At 60.0% G+C, this 14,733-nt stretch overlaps 1 protein-coding gene across 1 annotated transcript; it reads right to left on the reverse strand.

Moving 5' to 3' along the window:
- Positions 1 to 215: 215 nt before the first annotated feature.
- On the reverse strand, positions 216 to 7,463 carry CTSZ (cathepsin Z). Its single transcript, XM_036420181.2, has 6 exons — positions 7,280 to 7,463; positions 6,914 to 7,077; positions 4,491 to 4,670; positions 2,190 to 2,340; positions 1,749 to 1,911; positions 216 to 720 (listed from the first exon to the last, which is right to left on the reverse strand). The coding sequence occupies exons 1-6, from the start codon at positions 7,408 to 7,410 to the stop codon at positions 610 to 612; spliced, it is 900 nt and encodes a 299-aa protein (XP_036276074.1). The 5' UTR covers positions 7,411 to 7,463; the 3' UTR covers positions 216 to 609.
- Positions 7,464 to 14,733: the final 7,270 nt, after the last annotated feature.

Below are 14,733 nucleotides of genomic sequence, written 5' to 3' on the forward strand. Positions count from 1 at the left end.
GGTTACCTCTTGGGATGGGTGGTGGGAATTCAGAACCTGAAACACTTAAATCAGCTGCTTGCAAAGCTGACTTATGCTTTCTTACAAGAACCTGATTAGTTATTTCATTTCATTGTGTTAATTTCCCAAAGACAAATAAAACCTTCCTTTTGAGTTGGAAAGTGTAGACCCTGGTGTTCTGTTTGCATGTGTGAATAAGGCATGCTCAGGCTCCGTTCTCTTGTGAAGTCCATATTTTATTCATCACTTGGGTGATTTGAAACTGCCGTCTCCCCCTCTATTCCCCATCCCTTCCAAGGGGACAAAAGAATTGGTGATAAATGCCACATTATAGACTACAGTTGCCAAAGAGAAAATACCAAACCATCAATCGAAGAAAATGGAGTTCACATAATTAATATCTTGCGATCCCATCTTGGGCAGGAAGATGGTTCGCTGCAGTCCTGCAGGGAGTGTCCTGGGCTGGTCACGCCATCCCTTCTGAGCCTCCCAGGGGATGCGCTTCACCAGGACAGTGCCCTCGCGGTGCTCAGTGCCCTCGCCAGTCCTCCGCAGTGTGATTTGAACATCAGCATGTTTTCTTAAAGATCTGCTCTGGAGACATCTGCCTTAAACGATGGGGTCCCCAAATGAACAGCTGTCCTCGATAGCAAGGTTGTATTGAGCGCCCTTTCCATCTTTGTAGGTGCTGGTCACTATCCGCATCCAGCCGCGCTCGCCCTGTGACAAGGTGGAGCTCGTGTTAGCTCATTGCCCAGCCCGACCCCACTCAGCACACCCGCACCCCCTCCCTCTGCCTGGCTCTCAGCACAGGCTGCACCACCTCACCGTCCAGCTGCCTCTCCCTTCCCCATGTGGGACTCCTGCTTGCAAATACCTTTTGTGAGTATTTCACTTTGTTAGTATGTGACATGAGGGGTGCAGGTACCTGCATGGCAAAGGCCAATTCATGGAACCAAAACATGGGTGCTTTGGACCAGATGACTTAACTTCCTACTCTTTCTCCATGTGCAGTCATTTAATACAAAATACTGATACTGTGCCTGCAGGCATGGCTCAGTGGTTGAGGATCGACCTATGTACCGATTTGATTCCCATTCAGGGCACATGCCCGGGTTGCGGGCTCAAGCCCCAGTGTGGGGCGTGCAGGAGGCAGCCGACCAATAAGAATATATATACAAAATACCAACATGGTGGCACTTCAACATTAATCACTTTCCCCCATTGAATGTTACATTCATTATTGTGAAATGGGGGAAAGTGATTAATGTTGAAGTGCCACAATGTGTCTTAAGCCATTAATGGTTCATACTACTTCTTAAAATTAAAATTCTGGCAATCAGTTTCTCTCCCCTGCATTTGTGACACAAACAAAGGTATGAAAAATTATACAGGATTACTGGGCGGAGCCATAACTGACAGGAAAAAGGACGAGCCGGCTGTGAAAGAATAAGCTAGCTAACCTGCAGCTTCTAGAGCCGAGTCCCCCCAGGCCGTTCCCCCTGAACACACCTGGCAGTGTCTGGAGACGGTCTTGGTTGTCACAACTGAGGACAGGGAGAGCAGCTGCTGGCGTCTGGGGCCAGGGGCCAGATGCCGCTTAATGCACCACGCTGCCCAGGACAGCGACAGCCCCCATGCAAGTTAGGTGTCTGACCCCAAACGTCACTGGCGCTTGCTGAGGGCCCAGCTCCAAGCCACAAAGCCCAGCACCATGGACGTGAGGAGTGCCAGCAGGGACATCTTACCCATGGTTCACCCCACGAGTTCCGGACAATCCAGTACTCGGTCCCATCGCTGACGCCCCAGCCCGCCACGGAAATGATGTGGTTAATGTAGCTCTTCTCCTGGTACTCCGAGTAGATGCCTCCGCTGTAATTCACCATCTTTTCTGTTGCCATTATCCCGCAGCTGGGAGCAAGCAGGGAGGGAATTAGCGTTTTGTGAATCTGAGTAAATCTGACCCAGATAGTGCGGCAAGTGAGCCTGCCTGCTGGCGGCCCAGCCCGCAGCCTTCAGCCCTCACTGCAGCCGGGCCTTTCCACACACTGCCCCTCACTCCCAACCACCCGAGGGCCCACGGCCAGCTTGGCTCCACTCGTGAGAAAACTCCCCTGGCGGCCGTCTGGAGCCTAGCGAGTACAGGGGTGATGTGCCTGCAGCTGCGCCTCCCAGCCGGGGCTGCTCACCTGATGGGGCCGTTGGCGTAGATCTCTGCCATCATCTTCTCCCTGCCGGCCACGGAGCCGTAGTCGCCCACTTTCCAGAGCGTGTAGTTCTGGATGGGCTGACACTCCTTGAACTCCGTGCATGTGCCACACTGGTTGAACTTGTTACACTCTGGGGGTACACACAGTCAGGGAGACCCGCCCTCAGTCATCCGCCCGGGAGCACTCCAGGCCCACCCTGCCCTCAGCTCCCTGACGGACATTAGCGGTTATGGCCATCCCACTGTTTAATCCTGCTGCTCCTTCTGCTGCACAGGAGTCCTAAAGAGCCCAGCCCCAGGCCTCGGTGGGAAGCACAGGACGGACATAATTAGCACATAGTAGGCACTCAAGACAGCCTTTTTTCTTTTCCTTTAATGGCCTGCGGAAGGGCCCTTTCACAAACTCCATAGCTGAAAACAGAGCGTCATTGGATGGTTAGCTCTTAAGATGAGTTAGCTCTTAAGATGCCTCGGGAATAGTCTTATCATTTGGGGGGAAAAAAAACATTTTTTTAATGATTTTGGTTTGAGGTGATATCAAAAATTAGGCTTTAAAAAATGGCAGCCTTCAGTTCTCCACAGCACCCACTGCCTCTGTTCCTGGACCGGACCTGCCTTTTCACAGCTGCGCAAGTTACCTATGTTGCTGTTCTAGTTTCTTATCAGCCCAGGCTCCTCCCCCAGGATATTTGACTCTTTTGAGGTTAAAATGGCTTGATGTGTCCTTTGGTCACCAAATGCCCAGCACAACCCGCAAGACCAGGTTATTGCAAACAGCCAGGCTCCTGTCACACCAGGGTTCCAGGGCCAGCCTAATTCCAGATTAGGCAGAGGGCAGAGTGAGGCCCCAGGGACCACCTGATTCCTGGTTCCTAGCTGTCATTCCACCTCCCTTCATCTGTCCCTCTCAGGTTCTCAGATCCCTGCAGCCTTTATCACTGCAAGACTGGCCCAACCAGTCTGGAGGAATTCCTTGTGGCTGGGCAATATGGCCCTGAAGGCAAGCTGAGGGCCCGAGGTGCGGTGGGGCCTCAATCTGCTGGGTGCCTCCCAGGCCCCGGGGCTAGGCCATCCCTTTTGTAGGAGAGGGTGGTCGGAAAGCACCTGGGCTCCCTCTAACCGCCTCAAACAGCCTGGAACTGGTCCCAGCTCTCTGCTCCAGCTGACAGAGGTAGTGTGGACGAAAGGGGCCACATGCTGACCTGACAGGCTCAGGGGAGGCCTGCGTGGCGGTCTTGCAAACTCAGACCTAAAGTCACCACAAAGGATGGCTGAAATTAAACTTTAACTGAGAGCAGTTGTCCTAGTCCGGTATCTTCAAGGACAAGGTCAACTTATACCTTAACTGAGCCTGTGTCTTTTTGCATCTATAATAACTTACCCTTGAAACAGCTGGGTAACTTCCCTTTTTCTGGAGCCCCTGGGGCACAACCAAATGTGCTGGGTGCCAGGACAGAGACCACAAATTCCTTCATGGTCATGTTAATTGTTCCTGCACCACCTAAGTATGTGTCCATCATTTTATTTTTTTATCTAATTCTAGGGGTTCCATCTCCCCACTCACCCCTCTTTGCTTTATCTATCACAAATGAGTTCCATGTAACCCACCTACATCCCTCCTTTGATTGCAATGAATAAATACAGATGTAACCCCCATTCTTCAGAGCTTTATCTCAATTCGTTGAGGTTCTGCTTCCTGGCATATATCAACAGTTTGGGTCAAACTCACAAAAATTCTTTACAGGTTTCAATGGTTTTTTACGTTAACCGGTGACTTAAAACTGCCAATTAGGGGCTTTCTTTCCATTTCAAAGGGAATAGAAAGAAAGGAATGTGCCAACTCCACGGTTTCCAGGCCCACATGGGTCAGCTGGTCCATGCAGGGCCCCTGGACTCCAGTCCCCCTGAATGCACACGGCCCGGGTCACGCGGCAGGAACCAGACCAGAGCCATGCTCCTCCAGGGGGCCCGCTTGCCGCCTAGGCAGCAGCCTGCCTGTGCTCAGCGCGCTCCCGGGAAACTTACTCTGCCCTGCGTGTGGCCACCTGTGCTGCTCTCATAAAGGCCACACAGCCACCGTGTCAGAACAACCACGGCCGGCCCCGCTGCAGGGTCACAGGCTGGAGATCCCTGCCCAGGGCCTTTCTGGTGCCCTTAGCAAGGACTATGGGCTCCAGCTCCCTGCTCCCCGAAACGCACAGGTTTGAGCCTCCCCTGGCACCCCGACCAGGGAGAGGAGCCTGGATTGTCCTGGGAAGAGGGAGGCAGGGGGAGGGCCTACCCTGGTCCTTGGCCTGGTAGTTGTTGCAGGTCTCGTCGGGAATGCCGTGCCTCTGGGCGTAGGCCCACACCTCCAGGTCGTTGCCCCCCTCGCAGGAGCCGGCCTCCGCGCAGTCGATGACGTGCTGCACAGACAGGAGGGTGGAGGGCCAGGCCCCCTTCCTCTTGATGTTGATCCGATCTGCAAGCACACCGTGGGACTCAGCACCAGCCTGCCTGCCGCTTGTCCCTCAAAGGAGGGCCCTCTCCCGACTGCCCCGAGGAAACCTTGGCCCTCCGGAGCGGTCCCTGGCCCTTCCCTTCGCTGCACTGATGTCTGTGGCCACACCACCCGACGGGAAGGGATGTGGGCTGGGCCGAGCTGGAGATGCCCCCTAAGAGCCCGCTGAGGAACTGGAAGGGCCAGGAGCAAGGGCAGCCAGGACCACAGGCGGTGAGCCCAAGGCCAACAGCCCCTGGGAGGCTGGGCGGGACCGGCCCAAGGGCACTGCCCCACTGCTGGTGGCTTCTGCACCACGGGACTGGGGGGCAGAGGCAGGGCCCTGAGCAGCCAGCCAGGATCTGGTCAGTGTTGGCTCTGCCTGTGGGCAGGGCCCACACCCCGCTGTGGGCACCAGGGACAGCCCCAGGCAGGTAACTCTTTCAGGAAGGATTGCTCTTTGCCTTAAGCCCGTTGTTGCTACACATTTAGGTGAACACACCTTGGAAACACCTTTCAGACCCCTCAAGGGCAACCCAGGAGGGCACTGGATCTGGTTAACAATCCTACTTCCTCACCTCCCGGTAATTCCCCCAGAATTCCAAATGTCACTGCGTGGGGCACCGGAGACACCGCTTCCCGGTAACTGTCTTCAGCTTCGGCTTAAACAAACTCTTACAAAAATTCCCTAGAGGTTTGGATATTCCTGGTCCAGAGGGGAGAGGGCAGAAGTGGGAAGGACGGGCTGTTCGTTCTGAACATGTGAGGTTTGGAGGGGCCAGACGTCCAAGCGAGAGGGAGTGTGGGCGCTGGTGTAACGCTGAGGGGAGAGTTTGGCTGGGCGGGGCCAGGGACCGGTCCTGGGGAAGCCGAAGTTCCCTGGTGAAGCTGGGAGGACGAGGAGCCTGGAAGAGCGGGAAGGAGGTGGGCCAGTGCTAAAAGCATTTGTTGCCCAGGAGGTGGAGGCCCGGGCTGACCACTGGGCCTACCTTGCAGCCAAGTGGAGTGAGGCCGCAGTGGGCTCAGGATGGGGAGGAGGAAGCAGGGAAGCCCACAGAGGGTGGTGGCTGAAGGCGGGCCGGGGCCACGCTCCTGCACAAAGTGAAGGCCCAGTCTGAGCACAGGGAGGCGTGGCCTGGGCACGCGGGCCGCCCAGGGACCAGAGGGAAGGATAAACCAGCTGTGTTGGGTGGCAGCTGGGTAGCCCCATGGAAGTCCCCTTCTGGAGACTTCTGCTTTCTCAATGAAAGTGGAAGGAGAACCCTGCCACTAGGGAAATGATGGAGGGTTGAGGAGAAAGGGGGAGAAGAGGCCTCTGTCCAGGAAATTCCCCCAGAACTGAGGCTGGTTGATCATCCTAAACTTTAGGACCTAAAGGGACCGTCAAAGGCAGCTTCTTCAAGGCTCCTCCAGGGCCCTCCCTGGGACAGGCCCAGGGGACTTCTGCAGCCTTCCTCTCCCCTCCCCCACTGGGCCCTTTCACTTCCTCATCCAGTGCACTGTCCCTGACCACCTGCGGCCTTGTCCCTGCCTCTGCCTTCAGGCTGCCCTTCCCCTGCCTGCAGCAGCCACGCCTTCAAGTGGTTCAGTGGTTTGAGCTCTGGCCTGTCTAGCTCTTGGCCGCCCCGCTCTCCCAGGGGTTCCTACACCTTCCAATTGGGCCTCAGCCTACCTGCCCCTTCCTCCTCCTTCCTGGAGATCAGGGGTACATTGCAGCCCCCAGGGCCCCGGGCAAGGCCACCAGGGAGACCCCAGCGGAGGCCACTCCTTCGGCCGGCCTCCCTGAGCTCTGGCCCTGAGGCAGCTTCCCAGCGGGAGGTCCCTCCACCCACGGGCTTCCTGGGTGAGTGGCTCCCCTCCCCCGGGCCAGGCCCACAGCCTCCTCAGGTGCTCCACCTCAGGCCAGCCGCCTTCTCACAGGCAGAGGTCCCGGCAGCATCGCTCACACTCCAAGCCCAGGCCGGCCGGCCGGCACCTCCACAGCCAACCGCCCTGGAGAAGCAGCAGCTTCCTCTCTCCCAGGGACGCCAGGCCTCTGCGTTCCCACATATGGATCGTCTTTGGGACACAGAAGGCCCCTGGGGGCCACTTGTCACGGCTCCCGTCCTGCCCGCCTGTGTGGGGCCCCGCCAGCCTGGGCACCGGCCCTGCCCAGGCACCTGGGCCTGCGGGCGGACACCCTGCGGGGCCTGTGCTAGAGGGCGCCCACACCTACCCGCACCTACCAGCCATGGCGCTGGTGCTGCCGTGGGCCCAGCAGGAGCCGCAGTACTGGGGGATGTGCTGGTTGCGCGTGACGCTGGCATAGTTGACCCCGTCCACGTTGCGCCAGTCCCAGCTCTTGGGCAGATCCGACAGGGCCAGGTACTCGTGAGGCCGCGGGTAGGTCCTGGGGAAAGGCAGCGTCAGGACCCGGCCTCCCTCCATCCCCCGAGCCCTCCCCCGGGCAGCCCCAAAGGCAGGGGCAGGGCTCCCCGGACGTGAAGAGAAGAGAGACCCCCCCAAACTGGATCTGACCCTCAAAGGTCAGCAGGGCAGGGCGCCCAGGAGGCGGCAGGGCCCGGGAGGAGGAGCGCGGAGCCCGGGCTGACCTGCGCCCCGGGGGGGCCAGCCGGTCCCCGCGCGGCGCCCGGTAGCAGCCCGGGCCCGGGAGGGGGCGGCCGGCCCGCGCGCCCGCCAGCAGCACAAGCAGCAACAGCAGCAGCGGCCCCGACGACGCCATGGCTCGAACCCGCACCGGATCCCGCGCGACACCCTCGGCCCGCGCCTCCCGGCCTCGCTCCGGCCCGACCCCGCCCGGCCCTTAAGGTGGCGGCGCGGGCGCCCGGACACTCCCCCGGGGCGGGGCGGCCGCTCCGGCCCGGTGACCCCGGCCCCGCCCGGCCCGCGGGAGAGGCTCAGCCGCAGCTCCGGCGGGAGGGGCCAGGCGGGGTCACGTGCTGGGCTGGAGCCGGACCCCAGGCCTGACCCGCACTGGCCACCGGCCACGTGGTTGGGGGGCCTGGTGAGCACATCCGAGCCAGACCTCGAGGGGCCCTGGGCGGGGCGGCCGGGACAACAGCCTGGGATTCTCGGGACCCTCACCCCTGTCCCTGCATCCCGCCTGGGCCCAGCCTCTCCCCAGTCCTGGCAGAAAGCCCCTGTCCCCGCAGAGTCTGCCTGGCCTGGCTCTCCACCCTGTGGCGGGCGCCCAGGCCCCCTGGATTGAGGCCGCCCCTCACGGAGGAGGCACTGCCAGGCTTCTTGGCACAGAAATCCTTGCTTCTGCGTTCTGGCTTCCAGGATGCTGTGGAGGCTTCCTGCTGACGAAGCTCTTCAGGGTCAAATGCGGAACTGAAAGCAGAAGTGGGGAGCTGTGGCCTCGATTTCGTAACAACAGGCATCCCTCCCTCCTGCCGCCCCGGACGCAGAGCCGCTGCCTCAGCTGGAGGAGGGGTCCGCTGGCCCCTTCCTGGGCCTGGGCTGCCTGACCATCAAAATCAAAATGACTGCCTGCTGGACTCCCAGCAATTTCCGGGGCCACCTTAGGAGTGCTGAAGTGACCACGGGACCCCAACGGGGCTGGACACCTGTCCGCAGTAGCTGTCCGGGCAGCCGAGGCCTCAGGTGGAGCCCAGGCACTGCATTCTCAGCCTGAAGTTTCGTCCCTGTTCCTGAAAAGCCACTGGGAGCTCGAGTGTGGTCACGGCCCCACCCTCGGATGTGCTCTCTCCCTTCTGGGAAAGCCCTGAGTTTGTCACTGGCAGGTGACCTGCAGTCACACAGGCCCCCCGTGATGCTGCTGCCCACAGAGGCTGCAGAGGCTGGCCTGGTCGCAGGGCCGGCAGCCAGGGCGGAGGCCAGGGTCCCCGCTGGGAAGGTCACACAGGCTTGTGGAATGCAGCTTAGCCCGAGGGAGGGGTGGTGACACTCAGGCTGGTGATGGGAGGATGTCAGGCTGCCTCGCTGTGGCCCACCAGCGTTTCCCTGACACAGAAGCAAGTCAGACTCAGAAAGCGATGAAGGAAATCGGGCAGCGGGACAGCGGGATGGGGAGGGAGTCTAGACATTTGAAACCATAACTTGCAAAGTGAGAAGTGAGCGAGTGAGGGCGGGGGTGACACGCTCTGTCTCTCTAGCCCCCGGACAGTCAGAGGTATGGAGCCAGGCCCTTCACCTGTGAACTTGGCTGTGACCAGGGATGCTGAGGCTCTGAGAGGGGGGTGGCCTTGGACCAGCCTGAGCCACGTGTCGGCCTGCAGACTGTGGTCTGAGCACTGCAGCTGACTGCTAGGGAAGGGCACGCAGATCAACACGAAAGGCCTCTGGGCTCAGCGGGAGGAAGAGCCTGCTGGGCTGGCCTCCGGGCCTGCTCCTCTCTCCACACAGCACGTGCACCTGGCAGCCAGTCCTGTGAGGGCATCCTATCTCATAAAAGTGTAACATGCAAATTAGCTATCAATCTGCTACACCCACAAGCCATGCCCACCAGCCAATCAGGAGCAAATATGCAAATAAACCAAACTAAGATGGCTTCAGCCACAGAGAACAGAAGGGAGTTTCCCCGGCGATGAAGGAAGCCAAGCTTTCCACACACCCTGGCTGGTCCAGGCCTCTCCACATCCCAGGGGAACCCCCACCCTCATCTGGGACACCCTTCAGGGCAAACCAGCTGGCCCCCACCCATGCACCAGGCTTCTATCCTATCTAATAAAAGAGTAATATGCAAATTGACCATCACTCCAACACACAAGATGGCTGCCCCCATGTGGACACAAGATGGCTGCCACAAGATGGCCAGCAGGGGAGGGCAGTTGGGAGGGACCAGGCCTGCAAGGGAGGGTAGTTGTGGGTGATCAGGCCAGCAGGGAAAGGCAGTTGGGAGGGAACCAGGCCCGCAGGGGAGAGCAATTGGGGGAAGATCAGGCCTGCAGGGGAAAATCAGGCTGTTAGGGGTGATCAGGTTGGCAGGGGAGGGCAGTTAGGGGTGACCAGGCCTGCAGTGGAGGGCAGTTTGGGACAAACAGGCTGGCAGGGAAGCAGTTAGGCATCAATCAGGCTGGCAGGGGAGTGGTTAGGGGTGATCAGGCAGGCAGGCGGAAGTGGTTAGGGTGATCAGGAAGGCAGACAGGTGAGCAGTTGGGAGCTGGCAGTCCTGGATTTTGAGAGGGATGTCTGACTGCCCATTTAGGCCTGATTGATGGACATCTTTCAAGGGGTCCCAGATCGGTGAGGGTGCAGGCTGGGCTGAGGGACATCTCACCCTGCAAAAATTTCATGCACCAGGCCTCTAGTCCTATATAATAAAAGGCTAATATGCAAATCGACTGAACAGTGGAACAACTGACTACCAGGGGAGTGTCTCTCAGCCAGAAGCTGGGCTCAAGGCTGGCAAGTGCAGTGGTGATGGCAGGAACCTCTCCCACCTACCTTGGCAGCAGTGGGACATCCCCTAGGGCTCTCGTACTGCAAGAGGGTGCAGGCTGGGCTGACAGCCCCCCCTCCCTCCCCTGAGTGCATGAATGTCATGCACTGGGCCTCTAGTGTGTGATAAAGACTCATCTTCTCCAGCCTGGAGCAGAGGGGGCTGGGCAGGGGCCCACCAGCTCTAACCACTCCCTCCTGGACTCTGTGTGACCCACCTGGGGCCCCTGGAGCAAGTCCTTCAGGTGCTGAGACGTGGGGTCACCCTGAAACCACCCACCAAGCCGCCTCTCTGGAAGCCTGCCTGTGCCCTGGCGTTTCCCTCCTGGACGGAACTGAGTCACACCTGCTTCTAAAGGCAGAGGCGGTGGCTTTCTAGAATAGTCTCTAGGGTGGGAATCATCTGTCCTCTTTAGATGTTGGCACAGCCCTGTGAGGTGGGGCCAGATGCTATCTCCCCATTTTATAGGAGGGGAGACTGAGGCTCCACAGAAGTCAGGAGACCTGTACTTAGCACAGGCTCGTGGGTGGCAGGTTAGAATCGAGTCTCCCCCCACCCTCTTTCTTTTCCTCTATAAAGTCTCCTGACACATACATGGTCCAAGGCCACAACACAAAAGCCTATCATTTCTAAAATTAGGGTTGATTTCCCTCGTCCCGATGAAGAACACACATACTCCCTAGCTGGGCCGGGCACGGGGAGGAGAGTGCGGACAGGTGTCTCTGTGTCTGTGGAATTTCCTCGGAACCTTCAGGCTGCGTGGGGGCTCCCGCCCCACACTGCAGACACGTCCCATCACTCCCCACCCCTGAGTGGCCACGTCCTGGATGCCAGTGTTGTTGGAGGGATGCTGACCCTGCTCGCCAGGCGCGCCTGGCTTCCCAGGGCACTTTGGCGTTTGCCAGCGCAGGAACCCTCTCCATCCACGTGGCCATGAGGTCAGATGCTCCAGCTGAGTCCCAGCCGCCTTTGCACGGGAAGCCTTCCGATGGGTGGGTCAGGTGTGACCTCGTCCTGCTGCTGTCCCCAAGGGCGTCACCATGAGCCCCTCTTGGACACACACTGGCCTCCCTGGGACCCCGTTCATGAGGTCGGCTGTCAGCATGACCTCCAGAACATGTTGGCCGTGGCCGAGCCCGGAGTGTCAAGCCTGCCTGGAGCTGCCCATGACCTCTGTCTGGAGGTCTTGGTCATACCGGCCAGATGTCAGGCAGTCACAGGTATTCGCTGAGCACCTGGCATGTGCCAAACCACGGTGCCAGCCCCTGCCTCCGAGGAGCTTACACGCGGGAAAGTGCACATGGAGAAAGGAAGCCCTCCGGGAGGAGAGGTGCCTGGAAATGGATACAGCAGGGCCAGCTGGAGGTGGGGCCCCTGGGAAGGGCGCTCCAGGGAGCGGAGACATGGGCAGCTGGGTGGGTGCTCACCCAGAAGAAGCTGAGGGGCACGAGGCAGGTGGGGTGGCTGACGAGGTCACGGAGAGCTCAAAGGTGCCCTAAGCATGCCCCTCCGGCATCCAGCCGGGCACAGCTGCTGTGTCCTGACTACCACCTGCGGCCACGCTTCCTGCAGGCGCTGCCCAGGAGGTGCGGACTCTCTGCCCTGCATCGCAGTCTCTGCAAGCCCCCTCCTCACCCCTCCCGGCATCTTCTCCGAGGTCCTGAGCCCCGGGGGCTGTGGTGAGAGGGGCGGTTTTCCCTGGTGGCAGCGGCTCCCGAAGGGCAGGGCCTGGATTAGGCGATAAGATCCCTCTAGCGGCAGTGCGTCGAGGGGGGGAAGGAGGCAGAGTGAGGCCAGGTGGGCCTGCTGTGGTCAAGGCCAGGCACTGAGGATGCCCCGCAGAGAGGAGGCAGCATGCACACGGCTACCTGTCTGGGAGGCAGAGCTGGCAGGACCCAGGCGTGGGCCAGGGCTGGGGAGAAAGAGGAGGTAAGCAGTCTGGGCTCCTCAGATGCCTCGTTGGAGGCCAGCAGGCTGACCCTCCTTTGCACCTCACATTGTACCCCTGGACACAGAGGCCTGAAGACCTGCAGGCCGACCTCACTCTGGGGCTCCGGTGAGCCGGTTTCTCCTCCGAGCCTCCGATTCCCCAGTGAGGGGGCAGAGACCCCGGCAGAGGCCAGTGGAAAGGGGCCAGGGCTGTGTGTCTGCACCTTGGAGAGCAGGCCCCCTTCCCTGCTTCCCCGAGGCCCCTCAAGCCCCCGGAGAGCACCTGGCCCATGTTTGTTGGATGAACGAATGGGTCTCTGAGAGGCACACACAGGCCCCTTGGACAAACACTGGCTGGAAGGAGTGTGTGTTCTGTTTGGTTTTAGCTGCAGGTGCTGGCGGTGCCGTGCTTATCTCTGCTTCCGCCCAGAACACTGCTTATCGGGTCCTATCCGCCTGGGGAGGAAGAGGGAACGGCGCGGTGCGGACGGCTGATGTGTCCCTGCAGAATCACGGCCATTCGGGGAAGTGCGTGTGTATGCGTGTGTATGCGTGTGTATGCGTGTGTATGCGTGTGTATGCGTGTGCATGTCTCCTCCTGCACCTTGGAGATGGCTCAGCCCCGCTCTGACCCTTGATGTGCCCAAAGAGCTGGCGGAGCGTCTCGCTGCCTGGGCCCAGAGGCCAATGAGGGAGCACGGGGTGCAGAGTGGCCCCAGGCCGGCGTGGTGTGGGTGCCACGGGGGTTTCCGGCTGGGGACCAGGCCTAAAACTTCTCCACGAAGCCGGGCAGCCTTGTGGGAACACAGCTGTGCGCTCCCAGCCCCTCCTCTCTGTGAATTACTTGTTCTTGCTCCAGAACTTTCTCTCACAGCTAGAGAACACCGAAGCCAAGGACAGGAACGGGGCGCGGGCGCAGCGGATCTGCCCACACCGCTGAGTCACTCATAATGGTCCCTCAGATGTCATTTTCTTGCGAAGACATTTGGAAAAATTTCTGCCTCTGAATCACAAGCAAAAACTATAATTCAACAATCTCCTCGGAGTTATTCACGGAGCTTTGATGTACCCAGAAGAGGATCAGGGGCGGATGAAATCAATGAATTCTAAGTGTGCTGTGTTTTTCCTGATTCCATGTCATTTGTCAAATTCGGGGCGGGGAGGGGGGGCTCCATCTGACCACTGGGGGCACTCTTGGAGGAAGTCCTGGAGCAGCCGATTGGGGTTCTGGTGACACTGGTTTTCCTTATCGTCGTAGTCCTATTCCCATAATAGAGCAGTGACATGCAGGAAGGGCTGGCTGCCATCGCATCTTCTCGCGGCCAACATGCGCGAGGGCGGTGCCCAGCTAAGGGTCATTTCGCGTCCGGCGGTGTCACCACCGTGCATTCCCTGGGATGCTTTTGCTCCTAATCTCTGCCCTCTGCCCTCTGCCCTCTGCCCTCTCTGCCCTGATGTGCACTGATGCTCTGAGCTCCCTGGCAGTCACTGCTAACCTGCCTTTGCCACGGCCCTTCTCTGGGGGACAAAGGACTGTCCTTCGTCACAGATGGCCACTCTCCATCCCTCGCTGCGGTTCAGGGCTGTCACCTCCTCCGGTGGGAGCGCAGAGCTACGCCCCAGGAGGGGCTGCCTCCTCCGGTCTGAGGAGGGTTCTCCGAGGCGAGCTCTTCCACGGGGCACAGCCCCCTTCACCGGGACAGCGTGGCCCCTCTCAGCCCCACGCCTGTCTTACCACTGCTCCACCCAGACCTCTTACACCGGACAGCCAGCCCTCTGTGCCCACAGCAGCTCAGCCTGGCACGCGGTAGGTGCTCACCACCTAGACGTGGGCGGTGCCAACTACACAGGCAGCCGCAGCCTCTAACACCCTGGAGGCCGACTCGCAGAACGCCGCCTGCGAAGGCACTGGTCCCACCGCGGCCGGCGACCGCTACCCCCCGTGGCCATGGAGAGGACTCCAGCTCAGGGAGGAGGTGGCCCACGGGCGGCTGCGCCTCGGCCCTGGCCCCTGGGCTCCCTGCCCAGCATCTGCCCTCGCCCAGCGCTGTCCAGAGCTGAGTGCAGGCCCAGACTGAGCAAACACTGCCGGCAAACAGCTCAGAGCAAACAGCGCCTCTTCTTTCCTCTTCTGCCAACTGCCCATTAACAGGAAAACCTTTTAGGCGCCCATCGGGCCTGGCCCCCTCCTTGAGCAAACAGATGGCCAGGAGGAATGTGCTGGGGGGGGGCACCCCCGGCTCCTGCCCACTCAGCGAAGAAGGAGCACAGAGATGGAGGGCCCCGCCCGGCGGTGTCCCTGCAGCCCCCAGCCCTGTGAGCGGCTCTCACAGCACCTGCGGTCACCCCGCCAACAGCCACTTAGGGGCTGGAGGGAAAAACCCGCCGCCTCCCCCGCCCCACCCGGCCCCCGAGGACATGCTCTGAACAAATACATTATTGCCTTATGAAAACGCGCGCGGCTGCTCACACTGGCCCAGCTGTCCGTGTGCGCTCCGCAAACATTTGCTGAGGCCCGCTACCCGGGGGCGGGGGCGGGTGGGGGGCTCGGAGGCGGAGAGATAGCGGCAGCGCCCAGACGGGCAGAGATAAGGCCTGAGAATAAGTGATTAGCAAACAGGACCGAGTAAAGTGCAGGGGTCGCAGACGCGTGTGTGTGTGTGTGTGTGTGTGTGTGTGTGTGTGTGTGTGTGAGAGAGAGAGAGAGAGAGA

This window comes from Pipistrellus kuhlii, unplaced genomic scaffold (assembly GCF_014108245.1).
Source record: "Pipistrellus kuhlii isolate mPipKuh1 unplaced genomic scaffold, mPipKuh1.p scaffold_m20_p_63, whole genome shotgun sequence".
Classification (NCBI taxonomy): domain Eukaryota; kingdom Metazoa; phylum Chordata; class Mammalia; order Chiroptera; family Vespertilionidae; genus Pipistrellus; species Pipistrellus kuhlii.